The 19,270-nt window shown below is 41.9% G+C and overlaps 1 protein-coding gene across 1 annotated transcript in view; it reads left to right on the top strand.

The window, feature by feature from the left end:
- cfap65 (cilia and flagella associated protein 65) overlaps positions 1 to 19,270 on the top strand; it is a 204,576-nt gene that overhangs the window by 23,309 nt on the left and 161,997 nt on the right. Inside the window, exons 4-6 of the mRNA XM_073046190.1 lie at positions 7,924 to 8,090; positions 10,040 to 10,236; positions 12,347 to 12,492. Of these exons, the coding sequence (XP_072902291.1) occupies positions 7,924 to 8,090; positions 10,040 to 10,236; positions 12,347 to 12,492 (510 nt within the window). The remainder of the gene's footprint in view (positions 1 to 7,923; positions 8,091 to 10,039; positions 10,237 to 12,346; positions 12,493 to 19,270) is intronic.

Genomic DNA, 19,270 nt, shown 5'->3' with positions numbered 1-19,270 from the left:
CCCAGCTAATCTTCTACATTCATCGATAGCACCACATTTCAAAAGCATTAATTCATTTCATGTCATCCTTCTTCAGGATCCATACCTCAGCAATGACCATACGTAACACTTGAGGAAGCGGATTCTACTTTGGATGTCTACCTTCCGATTGCATAGTAGATCTTTTAGCTTCATGAACTGGATCTTAGCCATACCTATTCTCCTTCTGGTCTCAACCTCACATCACCTGTCATCTGTCAGACAACTGCCAAGATATTCAAACTTTTGCACCTGTAACATCATGAATGATAACATCATGAATGAGGTTTTAGTATTCGTTTTGCTTACCACTATCGATTTTGTTTTCTTAGGGTTGATTTGAAATTCATAGTCAAGACTTTTCTCATTCACTTTATTCAGCATAATTTGCAGTTCACTTTTTCTGTCAGCTAACAACGCGGTGTTGTCCACATACCTGATGTTATCTACCTTCTGGCTTCCGATTGGAATACCTGTCCCCTGATGGTCACATTCCCGAAAAATCCATTCTCCGTAGAGGTTGAACAAATCCGGCAAGCCAACACAGCCTTGCCTTATGCCTCGTTTAATACATGCCCATGGTGATAGCTCATTATCTAACCTGACTGCTGCTTTCTGATTCCAATTCAAGTTCCTTATTATCTGCACATTCTACCATCCCTGATCGTACTTGTTCAGCACCTCTATTACTTTCTCGTGTCTTACTTTATCAAAAGCCTTTTCATAGTCAATAAAGCATAAGTAGATGGTATGTAGTGTCTGCAAGGATTTTTCCAACCCGCTTCTTTTGACCTGACAGTTCAGTGTCGTTTTCATATATTGTGAGAGAATGCTGCACCAAATCCGACAGTAATGGCTAATGGGAGGATGCTGTTTATAATGGCAGTGTAGAATTGCACCTGCATGTCTGAAAACATCTGTTGCATGTGTTTCCTTCTTTCAGAGGCCATTTCTGAATTTTCTGACAGTATAACAACATTTATTGCTTCCAGTTTGCAAAACTTAGACTAACATAGTAGAATTTGAATCTGGTGTTTCAAAGTCAAAGTTGAGTTAATTGTCATTTGCACAAGTACATGTATGCACAGATGCATCAACAAGTAACTTACTTGCAGTTGCATCACAGGCACAAAGCATCAGATAAGCTTTCACAAGTAAAGCATAAGCAAAAATTGTACAAGACCTTTAAAAAATAATGCATTTAGTCAAAAAAGTGTCTTTTAATGTAAAATGATCAAATGGTCATAATGTTGCTAAACAGTAGTGCTTAGGGTTTTGGTGATTTCAGTGATTATTGTTCAAAAACCAAATAGTTGAAGAGAAGTAGCTGTTCTTGTATAAGTATACCATTTTGGATACTGTTGTGGGAGATAACCTCCCAAGGGAATACCATGGAGACCGGGTTACTGGCACTGACCATAGATCCGTGGTACAGAAGGGAAAGAGGGAGTGGAGAGGAATGGTAATGATAGGGGACTCAATAGTCAGGGGAACAGACAGGAGATTCTGTGGACGTGAATGGGACACCCGAATGGTATGTTGTCTCCCAGGTGCCAGGGTCAGGGATGTCTCAGATCACGTCCACAACATTTTGGAGAGGGAAGGAGAGCAGCCAGATGTCTTGGTATGCATTGGTGCCAATGACATAGGAAAGAAAAGCAAAGAGATCCTGAAAAGAGAATTTAGAGAGCTAGGTAGAAAGCCAAGAAGCAGGACCTCCCGGGTAGTAATTTCTGGATTGCTGCCTGTGCCATGCACCAGTGAGGGTAGAAACAGGATGATTTGGCAGATTAATGCGTGGCCAAGAAGCAGGTGCAGGGGGCAGGGCTTCAGGTTCTTGGATCTTTGGGTCTCTTCTGGGGGAGGTATGACCTGTTTAAAAGTGATGGGTTGCACCTGAACTCGAGGGGAACCAATATTCTCATGAGCAGGTTTGTTAGAGTGTTGGGGAAGGTTTAAACCAATTTGGCAGGGGGATGGGAATCAAAGTGAAGGGACTTAGGATAGGATGGATGGTAAAAAATCAAAAAAGTATGCAGTCAGACTGTCAGGAAGGGCAGGCAGATGACAGGACATGATTGCAGATAGCAGGGTAAAAATCAGTGCATTAGGGATACAGAATCAAAAAGAGTAGAAAATACAGTACTTAAATCTCAATGCATGGAGTATAAGAAATAAGATGGATGATCTTGTTACAGATTGTCAGGTAGGATGTGGCCATCACTGAACTGTGGCTGAAGGATAGTTGTAGTTGGGAGCTAAATGACAAAGGTTACACATTGTATTAGAAGGATAGGAAGGTAGGCAGACCGGGTGGCTTGGCTCCACTGGTAAAGAATGGTAAAGAATAACATTAAATCAGTAGAAAGATGTGACATAGGATCGGAAGATGTTGAATCCTTGTGGGATGTGTTAAGGAACTGCAAGGGTAAAGGGACTCTGAAGGCAAGTATATAAAGTAGCTGGGATGTGGGCTACAGATTACAACAGGAAATAGAAAAGGCATGCCAAAAGGGCAATGTTATGATGGTCATGGGAGATTTCAACTTGCAGGTCAATTGGGAAAATCAGGTTGGAAATGGATCTCAAGAGAGTGAGTTTGTTGAAAGCCTATGAGATGGCTTTTTAGAGCAGATTGTCGTTGAGCTTACTAGGGGATCAGCTATACTGGATTGGGTGTTATGTAATGAACTGAATTAGGGAGCTTAAAGTAAAAGAACCATTAGGAACCAGTGATCACAATATGATTGAGTTCAACTTGAAATTTGATAGGGAGAAAGTAAAGTCTGATGTAGCAGTATTTCAGTGGAGTAAGGGAAATTACAGTGGGATGAGAGAGGAGTTGGCCAAAGTAAATTGGAAGGAGATGCTGGCAGGGATGACAGTAGAGCAGCAATGGTGCAAGTTTCTGGGGAAAATGACGAAGGCACAGGATAGATGGATTCCAAAAATGAAGAAATACTCCAATGGCAAAATAGTACAACCATGGCTGACAAGGAAAGTCAAGCTAATGTAAAAACAAAAGAGAGGGAATACAACAAAGCAAACATTAGTGTGAAGACAGAGGATTGGCAAGCTTTTAAAACCTGACAGAGAACAGCTAAAAGAATCATTATGAGAGAGAAGATGACATATGAAAGTAAGCTAGCAAACAATATCAAAGTGAATAGTAAACACTTTTTCAAGTATGTAAAAATAAAGGAGAGATGAGAGTGGATATAGGATCGCCAGAAAATGAGGCTGGAGAAATATTAACAGGGGCCAAGAAGATGGCAAATGAGTATTTTGCATTAGTCTTCACTGTGGAAGACACTAGCAGTGTGCCATATGTTGAAGGGTGCGAGGGAAGTGAAGGGAGAAGGTGCTCAAAAAGCTGAAAGACCTGGACCAGATGAACTAGGGTTCTGAAAGAGTTAGTGATAGAGATTGTGGAGGCATTAGTAATGATCTTTCAAAAATCATTGGACTCTGGCATAGTGCCAGAGGACTAGAAATTGCAGATGTCACTGTAGCAGAAAGCAGCAGAAAGGAGATTATAGACCAGTTAGCCTGACCTCAGTGGTTGGGAAGATGTTGGAGTCAATTGTTAAGGATGAGGTTATGGAGTACTTGGTTACACAAGACAAGATAGGACAAAGTCTACATGGTTTCCTTAAGGGAAAATCTTGCCTGACAAACCTGTTGGAATTCTTTGAGGAGATTACACATAGGATAGATAAAGGGGATGCAGTGGATGTTGTATATTTGGACTTTCAGAAGGCCTTTGACAAGGTGCCACACATGAAGCTGCTTACCAAGTTAAGAACCCACAGCTTTACAGGAAAGTTACTAGTATGGTTAGAGCATTGGCTGATTGGTAGGAGACAACAAGTGGGAATAAAAGGATTCTTTTCTGGTTGGCTACCAGTGATCAGTGGTGTTCCGCAGGGGCCGGTATTGAGATGGCTTCTTTTTATGCTGTATATCAAGGATTTAGATGATGGCTTTGTTGCCAAGTTTGCAGATGTTATGAAGATTTGTGGAGGAGCAGGTAGAGTTGAGGAAGCAAATAGGCTGCAGAAGGACTTGGACAGATTAGGAGAATGGGCAAGAGAGTGGCAAAGGAAATGCAATGTTGGAAAATGCATGGTCATGTACTTTGGTAGTAGAAATAAATGTGAACACTATTTTCTAAATGGGAAGAAAACCCAAAAATCTGAGATACAAAGGGATTTGGGAGTCCTTGTGCAGAACACCCTAAAGGTTAACTTGCAGGTAGAGTCAGTAGTGGGGAAGGCAAATGCAATGTTAACATTCATTTCAAGAGGTCTCGAATACAAGAGCAGGGATGTGCTGCTGAGGCTTTATAAGGCACTGGTGAGGCCTCACCTTGAGTATTCTGAACAGTTTTGGGCCCCTCATCTAAGAAAAGATGTCCTGGCATTGGAGAGGGTTCAGAGGAGGTTAACAAGGATGCTTCTGGGCATGAAAGGGTTATCATAAGAGGAATGTTTGACTTGCCGTAATTTAAAAGGATGAGGGGGGATCTCATTGAAACCTTTTGATGTTGAAAGGTGTAGACAGAGTAGATGTGGAAAGAATGTTTCCCATGGTGGGGGAGTCTAGGACAAGAGGGCACAGCTTTAGGATAGAGGGGCACCCATTTAAAACAGATGTGGAGAAATTTCTTTAGCCAGAGGGTGGTGAATTTGTGAAATTTATTACCAAAGGTAGCTGTGGAGGTCAGGTTGTTGGGTGTATTTAAGACAGAGCTTGAAAGGTTCTTGATTGGACATAACATCAAAGGTTATGGGGAGAAGGCTGGGGAGTGGAGCTGAGGAGGGGAGAAAAGATCAGCTATGATTGAATGGCAGAACAAACTGGATGGGCCAAGTAGCCTAATTCTGCTCCTATGTCTTATTGTCTTATGGTTTTATGATCTTGAACATGGTGGTATGACATAACTTCAAATAGCCATTGAACATGAGTGGGCGGGGCAGCCTCCTTCCACTTGAGCAAGATCGCCCTCCTGGCCATAAGAGACATAAAGGCCATTACCAGCAAATTAGATGGCTTCAGTTTTGTAATACTATCCTCAACAATACCAAATATGGCAGTCAAAGGATTGGGCTTAAAACTAACATTGAAGAGTACAGAAAAGGTTTGAAATACATCTTTTCAAACTTTTTCAAGGCTTGGACATGTCCAAAGCATATGAATTAGTGTGGCCACTCCATTAGTACATTTATCACAGTAGGGGGAAATATAGATAGATAGATAGATACTTTATTCAACCCCATGGGGAAATTCAACTTTTTTTCCAATGTCCCATACACTTGTAGCATAGAAATAAGAGAGCTTGTCTTTAGACATATGAACTCTATGTATCACTTTGAATTGTAATAAAGAATGACGAGCACATAATGATGAAGAATTAATCATGATGACTGAATTAATGACGTAGTTATGTTGTGCCTTGATCTAGAGAAGATTCGTTGTTCGATTTCTGATTCTAAACATGATTTTCTAATGTTATAGGGACCCTTTCTGACTTATTTTCATAATCTTTGAACTGTTATTGAAGTATGGTTCTGAGCCATTATTATATTATATGGTAAGGTATTTTTTTTCTCTTTTCATTTTCACCAACCAGCTCATTTTGGTAGTGGGGGTAGATTATATTTTAATAAAATAATATCATTCTACTTTATTTCATTTCATAATTCAATCTTTTTTTCTACATGATTTATTTGGAATATGGGATACTGTGATCATATTACTGTGATTTAAATGTAATGTAATTCATATTACTTGTATCCTTATGAACTTTGTATTTATATCCATGCAATTTATATAATATTAATAAAAATATTGAAAGATAACATGATGGTATGGGATTTTCAGGCTTTTGTATCTTCTCCCTGATGGTAGCTATGAAAAGAGGGCATGGCCTGGATGATGAAGGTCTTGATATTGTTGTGGTCTGGTCCGGGGTCCATGTTCCGGTTCGTGGTCCGCGGGCTCCGGACTCCGGGTCCTCCGGCTGTCCCTTGTTTCGGTTGGACTAAACCATAAACACCTGATGCTCATCTTGTTGGCTGGGAATATAAGTGGCCCTGGGATTGCGTGTGGTTGGTTGGGGGGGGAGGTTGGGGGTTGTCTTGTCAAGCCAAGCCAAGCCAAGCCAAGCCAAGCTAAGCTTCCCTGGCAAGATTCTCATGGAACAAGTGGCTGGTGGAAGGCTGGTATGGCCACTTGCTATCTTTAGGCTGTGTTGGAGAACCATTGCTTCTTGGAGTCTTACTGTCCCTAGTCAGAACTGTCATAGCGGTATGGATTCGGGCGTTTCCCAGGCCAGCTGGGTGGCTGTCAGCCACTCTGAGCTAGGTAGGGATCTGGTTGTTTCCGTAGCCAGCCAAGATTGCTGGCCATAACGGAAACTTGGAGCAGCCCTGATGCAGAGATGGAACTGTCTGTCGTTCTTCGGTGTTTGTCTCTTCCTGTCCTCACCCCGTGGGATAAGTCAGGTCATTCTGCTGTTGCCCTGTGGGGGGAATCTGTCTTGTCTTGTCTTTGCCTCCATTGGGTAAGTCTGGCCGTTCTGCCGTTACCCGACAGGCGGTCCTGCCCCACCTTGGTGTGGAGTGAAAGTTGAGTCCCGGCTCTATGTCTATGTTCTGTCCAGTCTCATGTTAGTGTCTTGTGAAAGATGAATCCTGGCTTGTTGAAGGAGAAGTCCCGGCTCTATGTTTATGTACAGTTCCTAGTCTGCCTCCAAGCTCCAGCCAAGCCTCGACCCCAGCCCCAGGCCTCCAGCCAAGCCTCGACCCCAGCCCCAGGCCTTCAGCCAAGCCTCGACCCCAGCCCCAAGCCTCCAGCCAAGCCTCGACCCCAGCCCCAGGCCTCCAGCCAAGCCTCGACCCCAGCCCCAGGCCTCCAGCCAAGCCTCGACCCCAGCCCCAAGCCTCGACCCCAGCCCCAAGCCTCCAGCCAAGCCTCGACCCCAGCCCTAAGCCTCTAGCCAAGCCTCAAGACACCAAGTCTCTAGCCAAACCTTGTCACATCCTCACCTGGGTTTGGGGGTCCGAGCCTGAGGCAAGATCCAGGTTCTGGGTCCTTGTCCAGTCTCGGGCTCAGAGTCCATCCCAGGCTCCTTGTTCCCAGTCCCTCGTCCTGCCCTGTTCCTAGCACTACAGTGTCTGCGTCCTGCATTTGGGTCCTGATACAACACCCCTGTATGACAGATATTGCTTTCTTGAGACAGTGCCTGTTCTAGATACTACAGATATTTCTAGTCCATTGACATGTACAATACTACTCAACCCATGTGCAGGTGGAGTCTTAAAAGTCTCCACAAAAATTTGGAGAGAAATGAGTTCTGAATCAATAACCACAAAGTGCACTGCAGATGCTGTGGTCAAATCAAGATGTACAAAAAAGATGGATGAACTCAGCAGGTCGGGCAGCATCTGTTGAAAGAAGCAGTCAACGTTTCGGTTGACTGCTTTTTTCAACGGATGCTGCCCGACCTGCTGAGTTCATCCAGCTTTTTTGTAGTTCTGAACCAATGATTTAAACTGAAATGGAGAAAAGGATGGGGATGGCATAGACCATTGACACTATGACACTAGGAGTGACTAGATTGGGTTCTGAATTAGATCCTTGATGATGAAGGATTGAAGTGTATGTAAACATAAGAGGTTCTACAGATGCTGGAAATGCAGAGTTACTCACACAAAATGTTAGAGGGACTCAACAGGTCAGGTAACATCAGCGGAGGGGAATACATGGTCAGTGTTTCTGGCCAAGACCCTTCATCAATACCATTGAAGTGTATGTGTTCATTTTTATCTTCTTACAGTGAAAATACAATTATGATGTTCATTACAGATAGGTATATCTAACCTGATCTTTTTCTTCTTGCAGCAAGACTATGAGGACCGGATTGTGTTTGAGACAAACGGTGGCACATTTTCTATTTTGTTACGAGCTTCTCTGCCCTTTCCAGATGTACATTTACCTGACTTGGTGTGCCTGCCAATGTGCGCCATCTTTGAAACCTCTGTAAGCACATTTCACTTGCGAAACAATAGGTAAGGCCGAAAAACAACCTGAATATCATTCGTCTCTTCTGCCATTCAATAATATCATGCCTAATTTGTATCTAAACCTAGTTTTCTTGTACTTTGATATTCTTTGGGTAGCAAAGCTCCATAGATCTTCGCATTGCAATAAATATTTGAATCACCATTTATTACTTATTGTCAGAGAAAATTTCAATCATTCTTTACATATTCTTTAGATCTGATAGAAGTTTGTAAAATTATTAGAAACATAAATAGACAGTCGGAATTTTTTTCCCTAGGGAAGAAATGTCAAATACTAAACAGCAGAAGTTTAGCATGATGGGGGGGGGGGGGGGGGAATCTGACGGTGTCTAGGGCAGATTTTGTTTATACACAGAATAGTGGGTGCTTGTATTGCATAGCCTGTAAATATAGCAGGATCAGTCAAAAGGGGCTTTAAAAATAATAGGATAGGTACTTGAGTAAAGAATACTCTCAAAAATTTTGGGAACCACTAAGGTCCCATAACTCAATGTGCCTGGGTAGTGGTGAAAGCAGATACAATCAAAACATGTGAGAGGATTTTAGATAGACACATGAACGTTAAGGAAATAGATGGATATAGATCATGTGTAGAATAAATTTAACATGGCATTGCATTTGGTACAGACATCATGGGCTGAAGGGCCTGTTTCTGTGCTCTACTCTTCTAAGTTCTAAGTAGAAGTGGTTTCCAACTATCCTCTTGACTGACCTGACACTGATTTTGTTGTGTTCTTAAATTTAAGCTTATCCTGTAATTATTTTAATGTCTGGAAAATGTCAATCAAATCAGCCCTTTATATTCTAAATTTCTTCAGCAGAAGAGTAGTGAATCTGTGGAATTCATTGCCACAAGCAGCCGTGGAGACCAAGTCTTTGTGTATATTTAAGGCAGAGGTTGATAGAGTCTTGATTGGTCAAGGCATGAAAGGATATGTAGGGAAGGCAGGAGATGGGGGCTGAGAGGAAAAATTGATCAGTTGATCAGCCATGATGAAATGGTGGAGCAGACTCGATGGGCCAAATGGCATAATTCTGCTCTTGTTTCTTATGGAAATGGAATCTTATTTTTTCTAATTTTTGGAGTCCAGGCATCATTCTGGAAAATTAAGCTTCGTTCCATCCAAGATGTGGTCCTAAGAGGTGAACGTGATGAATCAAGTATAGTATTTCCAAGACCTTCTATAACTGTAAAGCTTTGCGTTACTGTCACCTCCCTTTCAGCTTGAACCAGTCTGGCAATCCTCCTATGACCTTTCTTATTAAAAAGAACTGCCACTAATTGGATGATCTTTGTTTTTGCACCATTTTAGGTAAACTCCAGATACTATTGTGCTTGAAATTCCCAGGAGATCAGCAGTTTTTGAGATACTCAAAGCACCCCATCTGGCACCTACAATCATTCCATGGCCAAAGTCACTTAGATAAAATTTCTTTCCCATTCTGATATTTGGTCTGAACAACAACTGGACCTCTTGACCACGTCCGCAAGTATTTTTTTGCATTGGGTTGCTACCACATGATTAGATTGCATTAATGAGCAGGTGTACAGGTGTACTTAATAAAGTGGCCACTGAAAGTATGTTCAAGGCTAAAGTAAATGAACTAAGTCTATGGGGAAAGTAGATTTGAGACCAAAGTCAGTTTGGTCATGATCTCATTAAATAGCAGAGCAGGCTTGTGGGACATCCAAGCAACACACAGAAAAAGCTGGAGGAAACATAGACTATACTTTTTTTCCATAGATGCTGCCTGGCCTGCTAAGTTCCTCCAGCATTGTGTGTGTGTTGCTTGGATTCCAGAATCTGCCTATTCTCTGGTTTGTGGGACATTTGGCCTTTTCTGTTCCTAATGCTCCTTGGTTCTTGTAAATGCCTTAGGATATTTCACCATGATAAAGGTTGACATTTCTACCCACATTGTTACCTTCGCAGTAAGCTCCTGACTCCGTTTCAATTTGAAGTACAGAGTCCATTCATTTTAATCCCGAATAGTGGTGTCTTGACACCATTTGGTGACTGCAAGATCAAGATCGTGTTTGAGCCCCAGACCCCCAAAGTGTTTGACTTAATTGCCACTTGCAAGTTTGGTGAAAATGACCATGAGAAGTATATGAAGCTGCAAGGTATAGGTAAGCACTAATTCCATCTCTTAAGTAATCCAATAACAAAAGCAGTAATGTCTTGTATTTATATGGCACTTCCCAAACGAGGATGCCTTCCCACCATTATTTATGGAGAAGCAAATATGGGCTTTTTCAGATGTATCCAACTCACCTTTGAAACCTTAAATTATTGTCTGATGTTAGTTTTTAAAGATTAAGGTTAAAATTATCTTTATTTACCACATGTACATTGAAACATAGTCAAATGTGCCATTTTACATCAGATCAGTTCAGTGAGGATTGTGCTGGGCAATCCGCAGTTGCCGCCGTGTTTCTGGCGCCAACATAGCTTACCCACAACTTACTAACCCTAACCATACATCTTTAGAATTTGGGAGGAAACCAGGGAGAATGTATAGATGCCTTACATTCAATGGTGGGAATCGAAACCTGATCACTGTTCATTGTAAAGCGATGCATTAAGATTTTTTATGCCCTCCTTGAGAGGTGATGTGGGTTTTGATATTAGCACATCCTTACCATCACAATGTTACCATGAGTGATGACGCCACTAACACAGATATGGTGGTCCAAAGCAACATACATAAATTGCTGGAGGAACTCAGCAGGTCAGGCAGCATCTGTGTAGATGAACAAACAGTCGACGTTTCAGGCCCTTTACTTTTCCCACCCAACTGGCTTCACCCATCACCTTCCAGCAAGCCTCCTTCCACTCCCCCACCTTTTTATTCTGGCGTCTTCCCCCCGCCTATCCTAAGTCAACTATTTGGAAAAGGCTATAAGACCATAAGACATAGGAGCAGAATTAGGCCTTTCGGCTTATCATGTCTGTTCTGGTATTCCATCATGGCTGATTGTTTATCCCTCTCATACCCATTATCTTGCCTTCTCCCTGTAACCTTTGATGCCCTTACTAATCAAAAACCTATCAACCTCTGCTTTAAATGTACTCAATGACTTGGCTTCCTCATCCAGCCATGGCAATCAGTTCCACAGATTCACCACGCTCTGGCTAAAGAAATTCCTCTTCACCTCTGTTCTAAATGGATGTCCCTCTATTCTGAGGCTGTGCTGTCTGGTCTTAGACTCCCCACTCAAGGAAATATCCTCTCCACATCCACTCTATCTAGGCCTTCCAATATTCGATAGTTTTCAATGAGATTGCACCCTCCGCCCCTCATTCTGCTACTGGTGACAACAGAGCCAGAGCCATCAAGCTCTCCACATACATTAGCCCTTTCATTCCCAGAATCATTCTCATGAACCTCCTCTGGGCCCTCTCCAATGCCAGCACATTTTTTCTTCGATAAGGAGCTCAAAACTGCTCACAATGATCCAAATGCGGTCTGACCAATGTCTTATAAACCCTCAGCATTGAATCCTTGCTCTTACAAGAGTTTTATTTCCCATTATGGCCTCATCAGTCATCTTGGGATTAGAAGCACTATCTGAGCACTTAGTTCTAGACTTGCTTTTGAAGGAAGATCTTTACCCAGTGCTGATACCTACATTTAATTTGGGTTAATTATATAACAATAAGAAAAAGGATGATGTTTACATCAGATCAGTTCAGTGAGGATTGTGCTGGGCAATCTGCAGTTGACGCCGTGTTTCTGGCGCCAACATAGCTTACCCACAACTTACTAACCCTAACCATACATCTTTAGAATTTGGGAGGAAACCAGAGCACCTGGAGGAAACCAGGGAGAATGTATAAATGCCTTACATTCAATGGTGGGAATTGGAACACCACATATTCTGCTTGACTAGCCTCCAAACTGATATCATGAACATTGATTTTTCCAACTTCTGGTAATTTCTGCCCTCTCTCTCCTTCTCTCCTTTTCCATTTGACATTCTGATTATCCTCTCCCTTCTCCTCATCTGCTCACCTCCTCCCTCTGGTGTCCTTCCTTTTTCTCTTTCTTCCATGGTCTACTTTCCTTTCCTAAGGTAATTATCTATTAAAGCTAATGCATTTTTGGAAGACCATAAGTTAAAGCATCGCAATCTGACATGTGGCACATCATTACCACCACTATGTCACCTTGAGTAATGAGCCAGACAGAGGTGTTAGTCACTGAATTTGTTCTAATCACATTCTTCTATTCCACAGCCAAGTTTCCACACCTGCTGATAAGTGTGCCAGGTGAAGTGAGCCAGGTGTCTGGTCAGGATGACATGCACAGCATTCTACATTTTGGACACGTTGCTGTTGGCAGCACAGTAGAGAAGTACGTGGAGATTCACAACTACTCAATAGTAAGTGTTTCCAAATGCCGATGTGAGGATTCATAGTTAGTAAAGAGTCAAGGTTTTAGATTATAAGACATAGGAGTAGAATTAAGTCATTCCTTCCACTGAGGTTAAACTAGAGCTATGAACCTGAGTGCTAGAACAGATAGTGGAGTGGTTGTGGAAAAAGATGTTGTTAAGCTTCCACACAAAGCCAGCAATCAAAAGGTCAAGCATGGTGGGACTAATGTTCTGAGCTCTCGATATTTCAATACAAAGAGTATTGTAGGAAAGGCGGATGAGCTTAGGGTATGGATTAGCACTCAAATTATGACATTGTAGCCATTAGTGAGCTCGGTTGCAAGTTCAATGCTCCAGGGTTCTGTTGTTTTAGACATGATTGAGCGGGATGGATTAAGGAGGAAGGGGTGGCATTACTAGTCAGGAAAAATATCATGGGAGTGCTTAGTCAGGACAGACTGGAGAACTTGTCTTGTGAGGCTGAGGAGTAAGAAAGGCATAATCACATTAATGGGGTTATATTATAGATTACCCAACAGTCCTTAGGATTTAGAGAAGCAAATTTGTAGAGAGATCACAGACTGCTGCAAGAAACATAAGGTTGTGATAGTAGGTGATTTTAACTGTCCACATATTGTGATGCTAGGTGATTTTAACTGTCCAACTATTGTCTGGGACTCCCATATTGTAAAAAGGCTGGATGAGAAAGAGTTTATCAAATGTGTTCAGGAATGTTTCCTTAATTAGTATGCAGAAGTCCCAATTAGGGAGAGTACGATACTAGATTTCCTGTTTGAGAATGAGCCAAGGCACGTGACATGTGTGTGTAGGGCAACACTTTGTATCTAGTGATCATAATACCGCTCATTACAAGGTAATTATGGTAAAAGATAGGCCTGGTCCTCTGGTTGAGATTCTAAATTGAAGAAAGGCCAGTTTTGATGGTATCAGAAAAGATCTGGTTTGGGATAGGTTGTTTACTGGCAAGGCCGTTCTTGGTAAGTGGGAGGCCTTCAAAAGTAAAATTATGAGAGAACAGAGTTTGTATGTTACTGAAGGAATAAAAGACAAGGATAACAGGCTTACGGAACCTTGGTTTTTGAGGGAGATTGAGCTCCTGGTTTAGAAAAAAAGGGAGGTGTAGAGCAGGTATAGGCAGGCAGAAACAAATGAGGTACTTGAGTATGATAAATGCAAGAGAACACTTAAGAAGGAAATCAGGAGGGCTAAAAGAGGACATGAGCTTGCTGTAGCAGACAAGGTAAAGGAGAATCCTAAGGGCTTCTACAGATATATTAAGAGTGAAAGCATAGCAAGGGACAACCTTGGTTCCCTGGACGATCAGAGTGGTCATCTTTGTGTGGAGCTGAAAGAGAAGGGGGAGAACTTATGGATTTTCTGCATCTATATTTACTCAGAAGATGGACACAGAGTCTGTAGATGTGAGTCAATGCAGATTTGAGGTCATGGACCCTATACAGGTTATGGAGAAGGAGGTGGTTGCTGTCTTGAGACATATTAGAATGGATAAGTCCCTAGGGCCTGACAATGTTTTCCCTTGGACCTTGTGGGAGCTTAGTGCTGAAATTACAGGGGCCCTAGCAGAGGTATTCCTTAACCATGAATGAGGTACCAAAGGATTGAGGTATAGCTAATGTTGTTCTGTTGTTTAAGGAAGGCTCTAAAAATAAGTCAGGAAATTATAAGCCAGAGTGCCTCATATCAGCAGTGGGAAACTTTTGGAAGGTATTTTAAAGGAATGGATATAAACGTTTTTGGATAGACAGGAACTGATTAGGGATAGACAACATGGCTTTGTGCATGGTAAGTTGTGTCTAACCAGTCTTAGAGCTTTCTGCAGAAGTTATTGGAAAGTTGTTAAAGGCAAGGCAGTGGATGTTGTCTGCATGGACTTTCACAAGGCCTTTGACAAAGTACTGCATGAAAGGCTGGTTAAGCCTGTTAAATCACTTGGCATTGAAGATGATTTAGTAAATTGGATTGGATCAATGATCTGGATGATGTGGTAAATTGGATCAGCAAATTTGTGGATGACACCAAGATTGGGGTTGTAGTGGACAGCAAGGAAGATTATCAAAACTTGCAGCAGTACCTGGGCCAGCTAGAAAAATTGCAGATGGAATATAATGCAGTCAAGTGTGAGGTGTTGCATTTTCGGAGCACCAACCAGGGTAGGTCTTACACAGTAAATGATAGAGTACTGAGAAGTGCAGTAGAACAGAAGAATCTGGGAATACAGGTCCATAATTCTTTGAAAGTGGTGTCATAGGTAGATAGGGTTATAAAGAACGTTTTTGACACACAGGCCTGCATAAATCAATGTATTGAGTTGGGATGTTATGTGGAAATTGTTTAAGAGGTAGGTGAGGCTTAATTTGGACCTTTGTGTCCACTTTTATTTACCTACTTACAGTAAACATGTAAATAATATTGAAAGAGTGCAGGGAAAATTTACAATGTTTCTGAGACTTGAGAACACAAGTTGTCAGAAAGGTTGAATAGGTTAGGATTTTATTTCCTAGAATGTAGAAGATTGAGGGGAGATTTGGTAGAGGTATACAACATTATGAGGTTTGTAGATAGGGTAAATACAAGCAGACTTTTCCCACTGAGGTTGGGTGAGACTAGAGGTCATGGGTTAAGGGTGAAAAATGAAATGTTGAAAGGAAACATGAGAGGGAACTTCTTCACTCAGAGGGAGGTGAGAGTATGCAATGAGCTGCCAGCTCAAGTGGGGAAGGTGGGATTGATTTCAACATTTAAGCAAAATTTAGATTAGTAAATGGATGAGAGCCATATGGAGGGCTATGGTTTGGGTGCAAGTTGATGGGACTAAGCAGTTTACTGGTTTGTTGCAAACTAGATGGGCTGAAAGGCCTGTTAGTGTGTTTTAGTGTTATATGACTCTATGATACTGAGTATGCTCCATCATTTGATCATGGCTGATTTATTATCCCTCTCAACCCCATTCTCTTTCCTTCTGCACGTATTCTTTGACGCCTTACTAATTAAGAACCTCTCAACCCCTGCTTTAAATATACCAAGTGACTTGGCCTCTACAGCTGTCTGTGGCAATGAGTTCCATAGATCCACAATCCTCTGGCTAAAGAAATTCCTCCTCATTTCTGTTCTAAAAAGAAGTTCTTCTATTCTGAGCCTGTGCCTCTGGTCCTAGACTCCCATGCGATAGGAAATATCCTCTCCATGTTCACTCTATCTAGATATTTTAATATGTTTCAGTGCGATCATTCTTCCTCATAATTTTTCCATAAGAAGATTAAATTACTGATTTTTGCTCTGGGTTACTATAGTTCAGAAACTGGAGAAGCCATATATACAATGTGCTTATCATCAACAAGGTGCATGGCTCAACTCCATTCTCCTGCCTATCCTCATAACCTTTGACACCCTGACTAATCAAGAACCTATCAACTTCTGCTTTAAATATACCCATGAGCACCTTTCACTGCTACAGTTGTAACGTGTTCATTTTCAGCAGCAGACAAGTCGGAACTTGGAACATCCACTTTGACCCTTACCGATTTTCATGACGCACTATGGAAAGCATCCTATTCAGATGCATCACACTGCTTGGTATGACAACTGCTCTGTTCATGATCTTAAGAAAGTCCAGAAAAATGAGAGATTCTGCAGATGCTGGAATTCTTGAGCAACACATACAAAATGCTGAGTTCTTCCAGCATCTGGTGTGAAAAACTGCAGAGGATTGTGGACACAGCTCAGGATGTCACAGAAATCAGCCGCCTCTCCTCTTATTCTTGGTTCCTCAGTAGAGCTGCCAACATAATCAAAGCTCCACACACTGTCCACGTTCTTTCCTCTTCAGTGGTTGGGAAGTTGTTGGAGTCCATTATTAAGGATGAGGTTTAAGGATACTTGGATGCAGGTGATAATATAGACCAAAGTCAGCATGGTTTCCTTAAGGGGAAATATTGCGTGACAAATCTATTGGAATCCTTTGAGGAAATAACAGGCAGGATAGACACAGGAAAGTCAGTGGATATTGTTTACTTGGATTTTCAGAAGGCATTTAACTGGGTGCCGTACATGAGGATACTTAACAAGATAAGAGCCTGTGGTATTACAGGGAAGAATCCAGAATGGATAGAAGACTGGCTGACTGGGAGGAGGCAAAGATTGGAAATAAAGGGGGCATATTCTGATTGGCTGCCGATGACTTGTGATGTTTCTCAGGGGTCAGAATTGAGACCGCTTCTTTTCACATTATATATCAATGATGGAATTGGTGACTTTGTGGCAAAGTTTGCAGATGATATGAAGGTAGGTGGAGAGGCAGGTAGTCTGCTGCAGAACTTAGAAAGACAAATGACATATAGAATATAGTGTAGGGAAGTATATGGTCATGCACTTTGGTAGAAGGAATAAAAACAGAGACTATTTTCTAAACGGGGAGAAAATTCAAAAATCAGGGGTGCAAAGGGACTTGGAAAATTCTTGTGCAGGATTCCCTGAAGGTTATCTTGCAGGTTGAGTTGGTGGTAAAGAAGACAAATGCAATGTTAGCATTCATTTTGAGAAGACTAGAATTAAAAGCAAGGATTTAATGCTGAGGATTTAGAAGGCATTGATCAGACCTTACTTGGAGAATTGTGAGCAGTTTTGTTCCCCTTATCTAAGACGTGCTAGCATTGGAGAGGGTCCAGAGGAAGTTCATGAAAATGATCCCAAAAATGAAAACGTATGAGGAGCATTTGATGGTTCTGGGCCTGTATCACTGGAGTTTAGAAGAATGAAGGGGGATCTCATTGATTCATTTCCACAGAGACCTTAATGGACATCTTTTAAGACTGGACTGTCCCTGCAGGCTTTAAGGCATCATTCCAGTGTCCAAGAAAACCAAGGGCTAATGGCCTAAATGATTGCCACCCAGTGGCACTGATTTCAATAATCATGAAGTGCTTTGAGTGGCTGGTATTGGATTGCACCTTCTAGCTACATTGGACCCTTTCCAGTTTGCCTACTGCTCAAAGTGGTCCACTGATGATACCAAAGCCTTGGCCCTCTACTGTATCTGATCCCACCTAGAAAATGATGTCTCATACACCAGGTTGTTGTTCATTGACTTCAGCTCAGTGTTTAACATGATCGTCCCTCAGAGACTGGTGGGTAAACTGTCTTTGTTGGGACTCGATACCCCTCTGTAACTGGATATTGGACTTCTAGATGGAAAGACCCCAGTCAGTCCAAATTGGCAGCAACATTTCAATCTCCATCATGCTGAGCACTATTGCTCCCCAGAGTTGTGTGCTAGTCCGCTGCTGTTCATGCTGCTGACTCAAGAATGCACTGCCAAATTCAGCTGAAGCCACATCAAGTTCGCTGATGATACTACAGTGGTTGGCCTCATCAGCAACAATGGGGATACAATCAGCAACAAGCATGCAGAAAAGAGGTAGAGAGGATTGTCAAGTGCTGCAAGAACAACAAACTGATTTTCAATGTGGACAAAAGAGATGACTGTGGACTTCAGGAAGGCACAGGTCAACCACTCTTCATTGCACAACAATGGCTTTGTCATGGAGAGTGTGAAGAGCATGAAGTTCCTTGGTGTGTATATAATGGAAGTTCTAATCTGAACACACAACACCTCCTCATTAGTCAAGAAGGCACAGCAGCATCAACACTTTCTGAGGAGATTGAACTGTGCAAATCTCCCCTCCTCCAGTCTAACAACTTTCTACAGGAGCACCATCAAGAGCGTCCTGTTTGGCTGCAACATTCTGTGGTATGGAAGCTGCAAGGCCTTGGAATGCAAGTCCCTACACAGCGTCTCCCCCCCCCCCCCTTTTTTGTCACATTTATCAGGAGCATTGCAGATGAAGGGTCCAAAGCATTGTTGAGGACCCTTACAACCTTTTCCATAATCTCTTTAACCCACTACTGTCAGGAAGGAGGTGCAGTAGCATCAGGACTAGGACTGCCAGACTGGATAACCATTTCTTCCCTTGGATTGTGAGACTAATGAGTACCCTGCCACTACTGAGGTTTTGTCACTGGGACAGCAAGCTGTTTACTGTTTACCTGTGCTGCGCTTTACTACATGCATTTTGAATTATATTTTATTAACATATTTATGGTATAATTTTTGGTTTATGTGCTGTGTGATATATAGTGCATGGATAGTCCGTAGGAATGTTTTATTATTTGGTTGTATATATGTACAGTCAGATGACAAAAAAGCTTGAGCTTGAACTTGAACTTGAAACCTATTGTATATTGAGAGGCCCAGATTGAGGAGAGGGTATTTCCTATAGAGGGGGAGTCTAGGACTAGAGGGCACAGCCTCAGAATAGAGGACACCCCTTTAAAACTGGGATGAGAAGGAATTTATTTAGCCAGAGGGTAGTGAATCCATGGAACTCATTGCCACTGATGATCATTGTGTATATTAAGCGGAAGTTGATAGGTTCTTGATCAGTCAGGGCATTAAAGGTAGAAGGCAGGAGAATGAGTTTGAGAGGTATAATAAATCAAACATGATGGAATGGCAGAGCAGATTAGATGAACCAAATGGCCTAATTCTGCTCCTATGTCTTAAGGTCTTATGGTCTCTCCCCCTTCCCATCGGGCAGAAGGTACAAAATACTGAAAGCTCATACCACTAAGCTCAAAAACAGCTTCTATCCCACTGTTATACGACTATTAAATGTTTCTCTAGTATAATAAATGGACTCTTGACCTCATGATCTATCTCATTATTACCTTGCACCTTATTGTCTAT

This window comes from Hemitrygon akajei, chromosome 5, assembly GCF_048418815.1.
Source record: "Hemitrygon akajei chromosome 5, sHemAka1.3, whole genome shotgun sequence".
NCBI classification, from domain to species: domain Eukaryota; kingdom Metazoa; phylum Chordata; class Chondrichthyes; order Myliobatiformes; family Dasyatidae; genus Hemitrygon; species Hemitrygon akajei.
The sequence above is the reverse complement of the archived record's forward strand: the minus strand, read 5'-3'. Positions and strand labels throughout refer to the sequence as shown.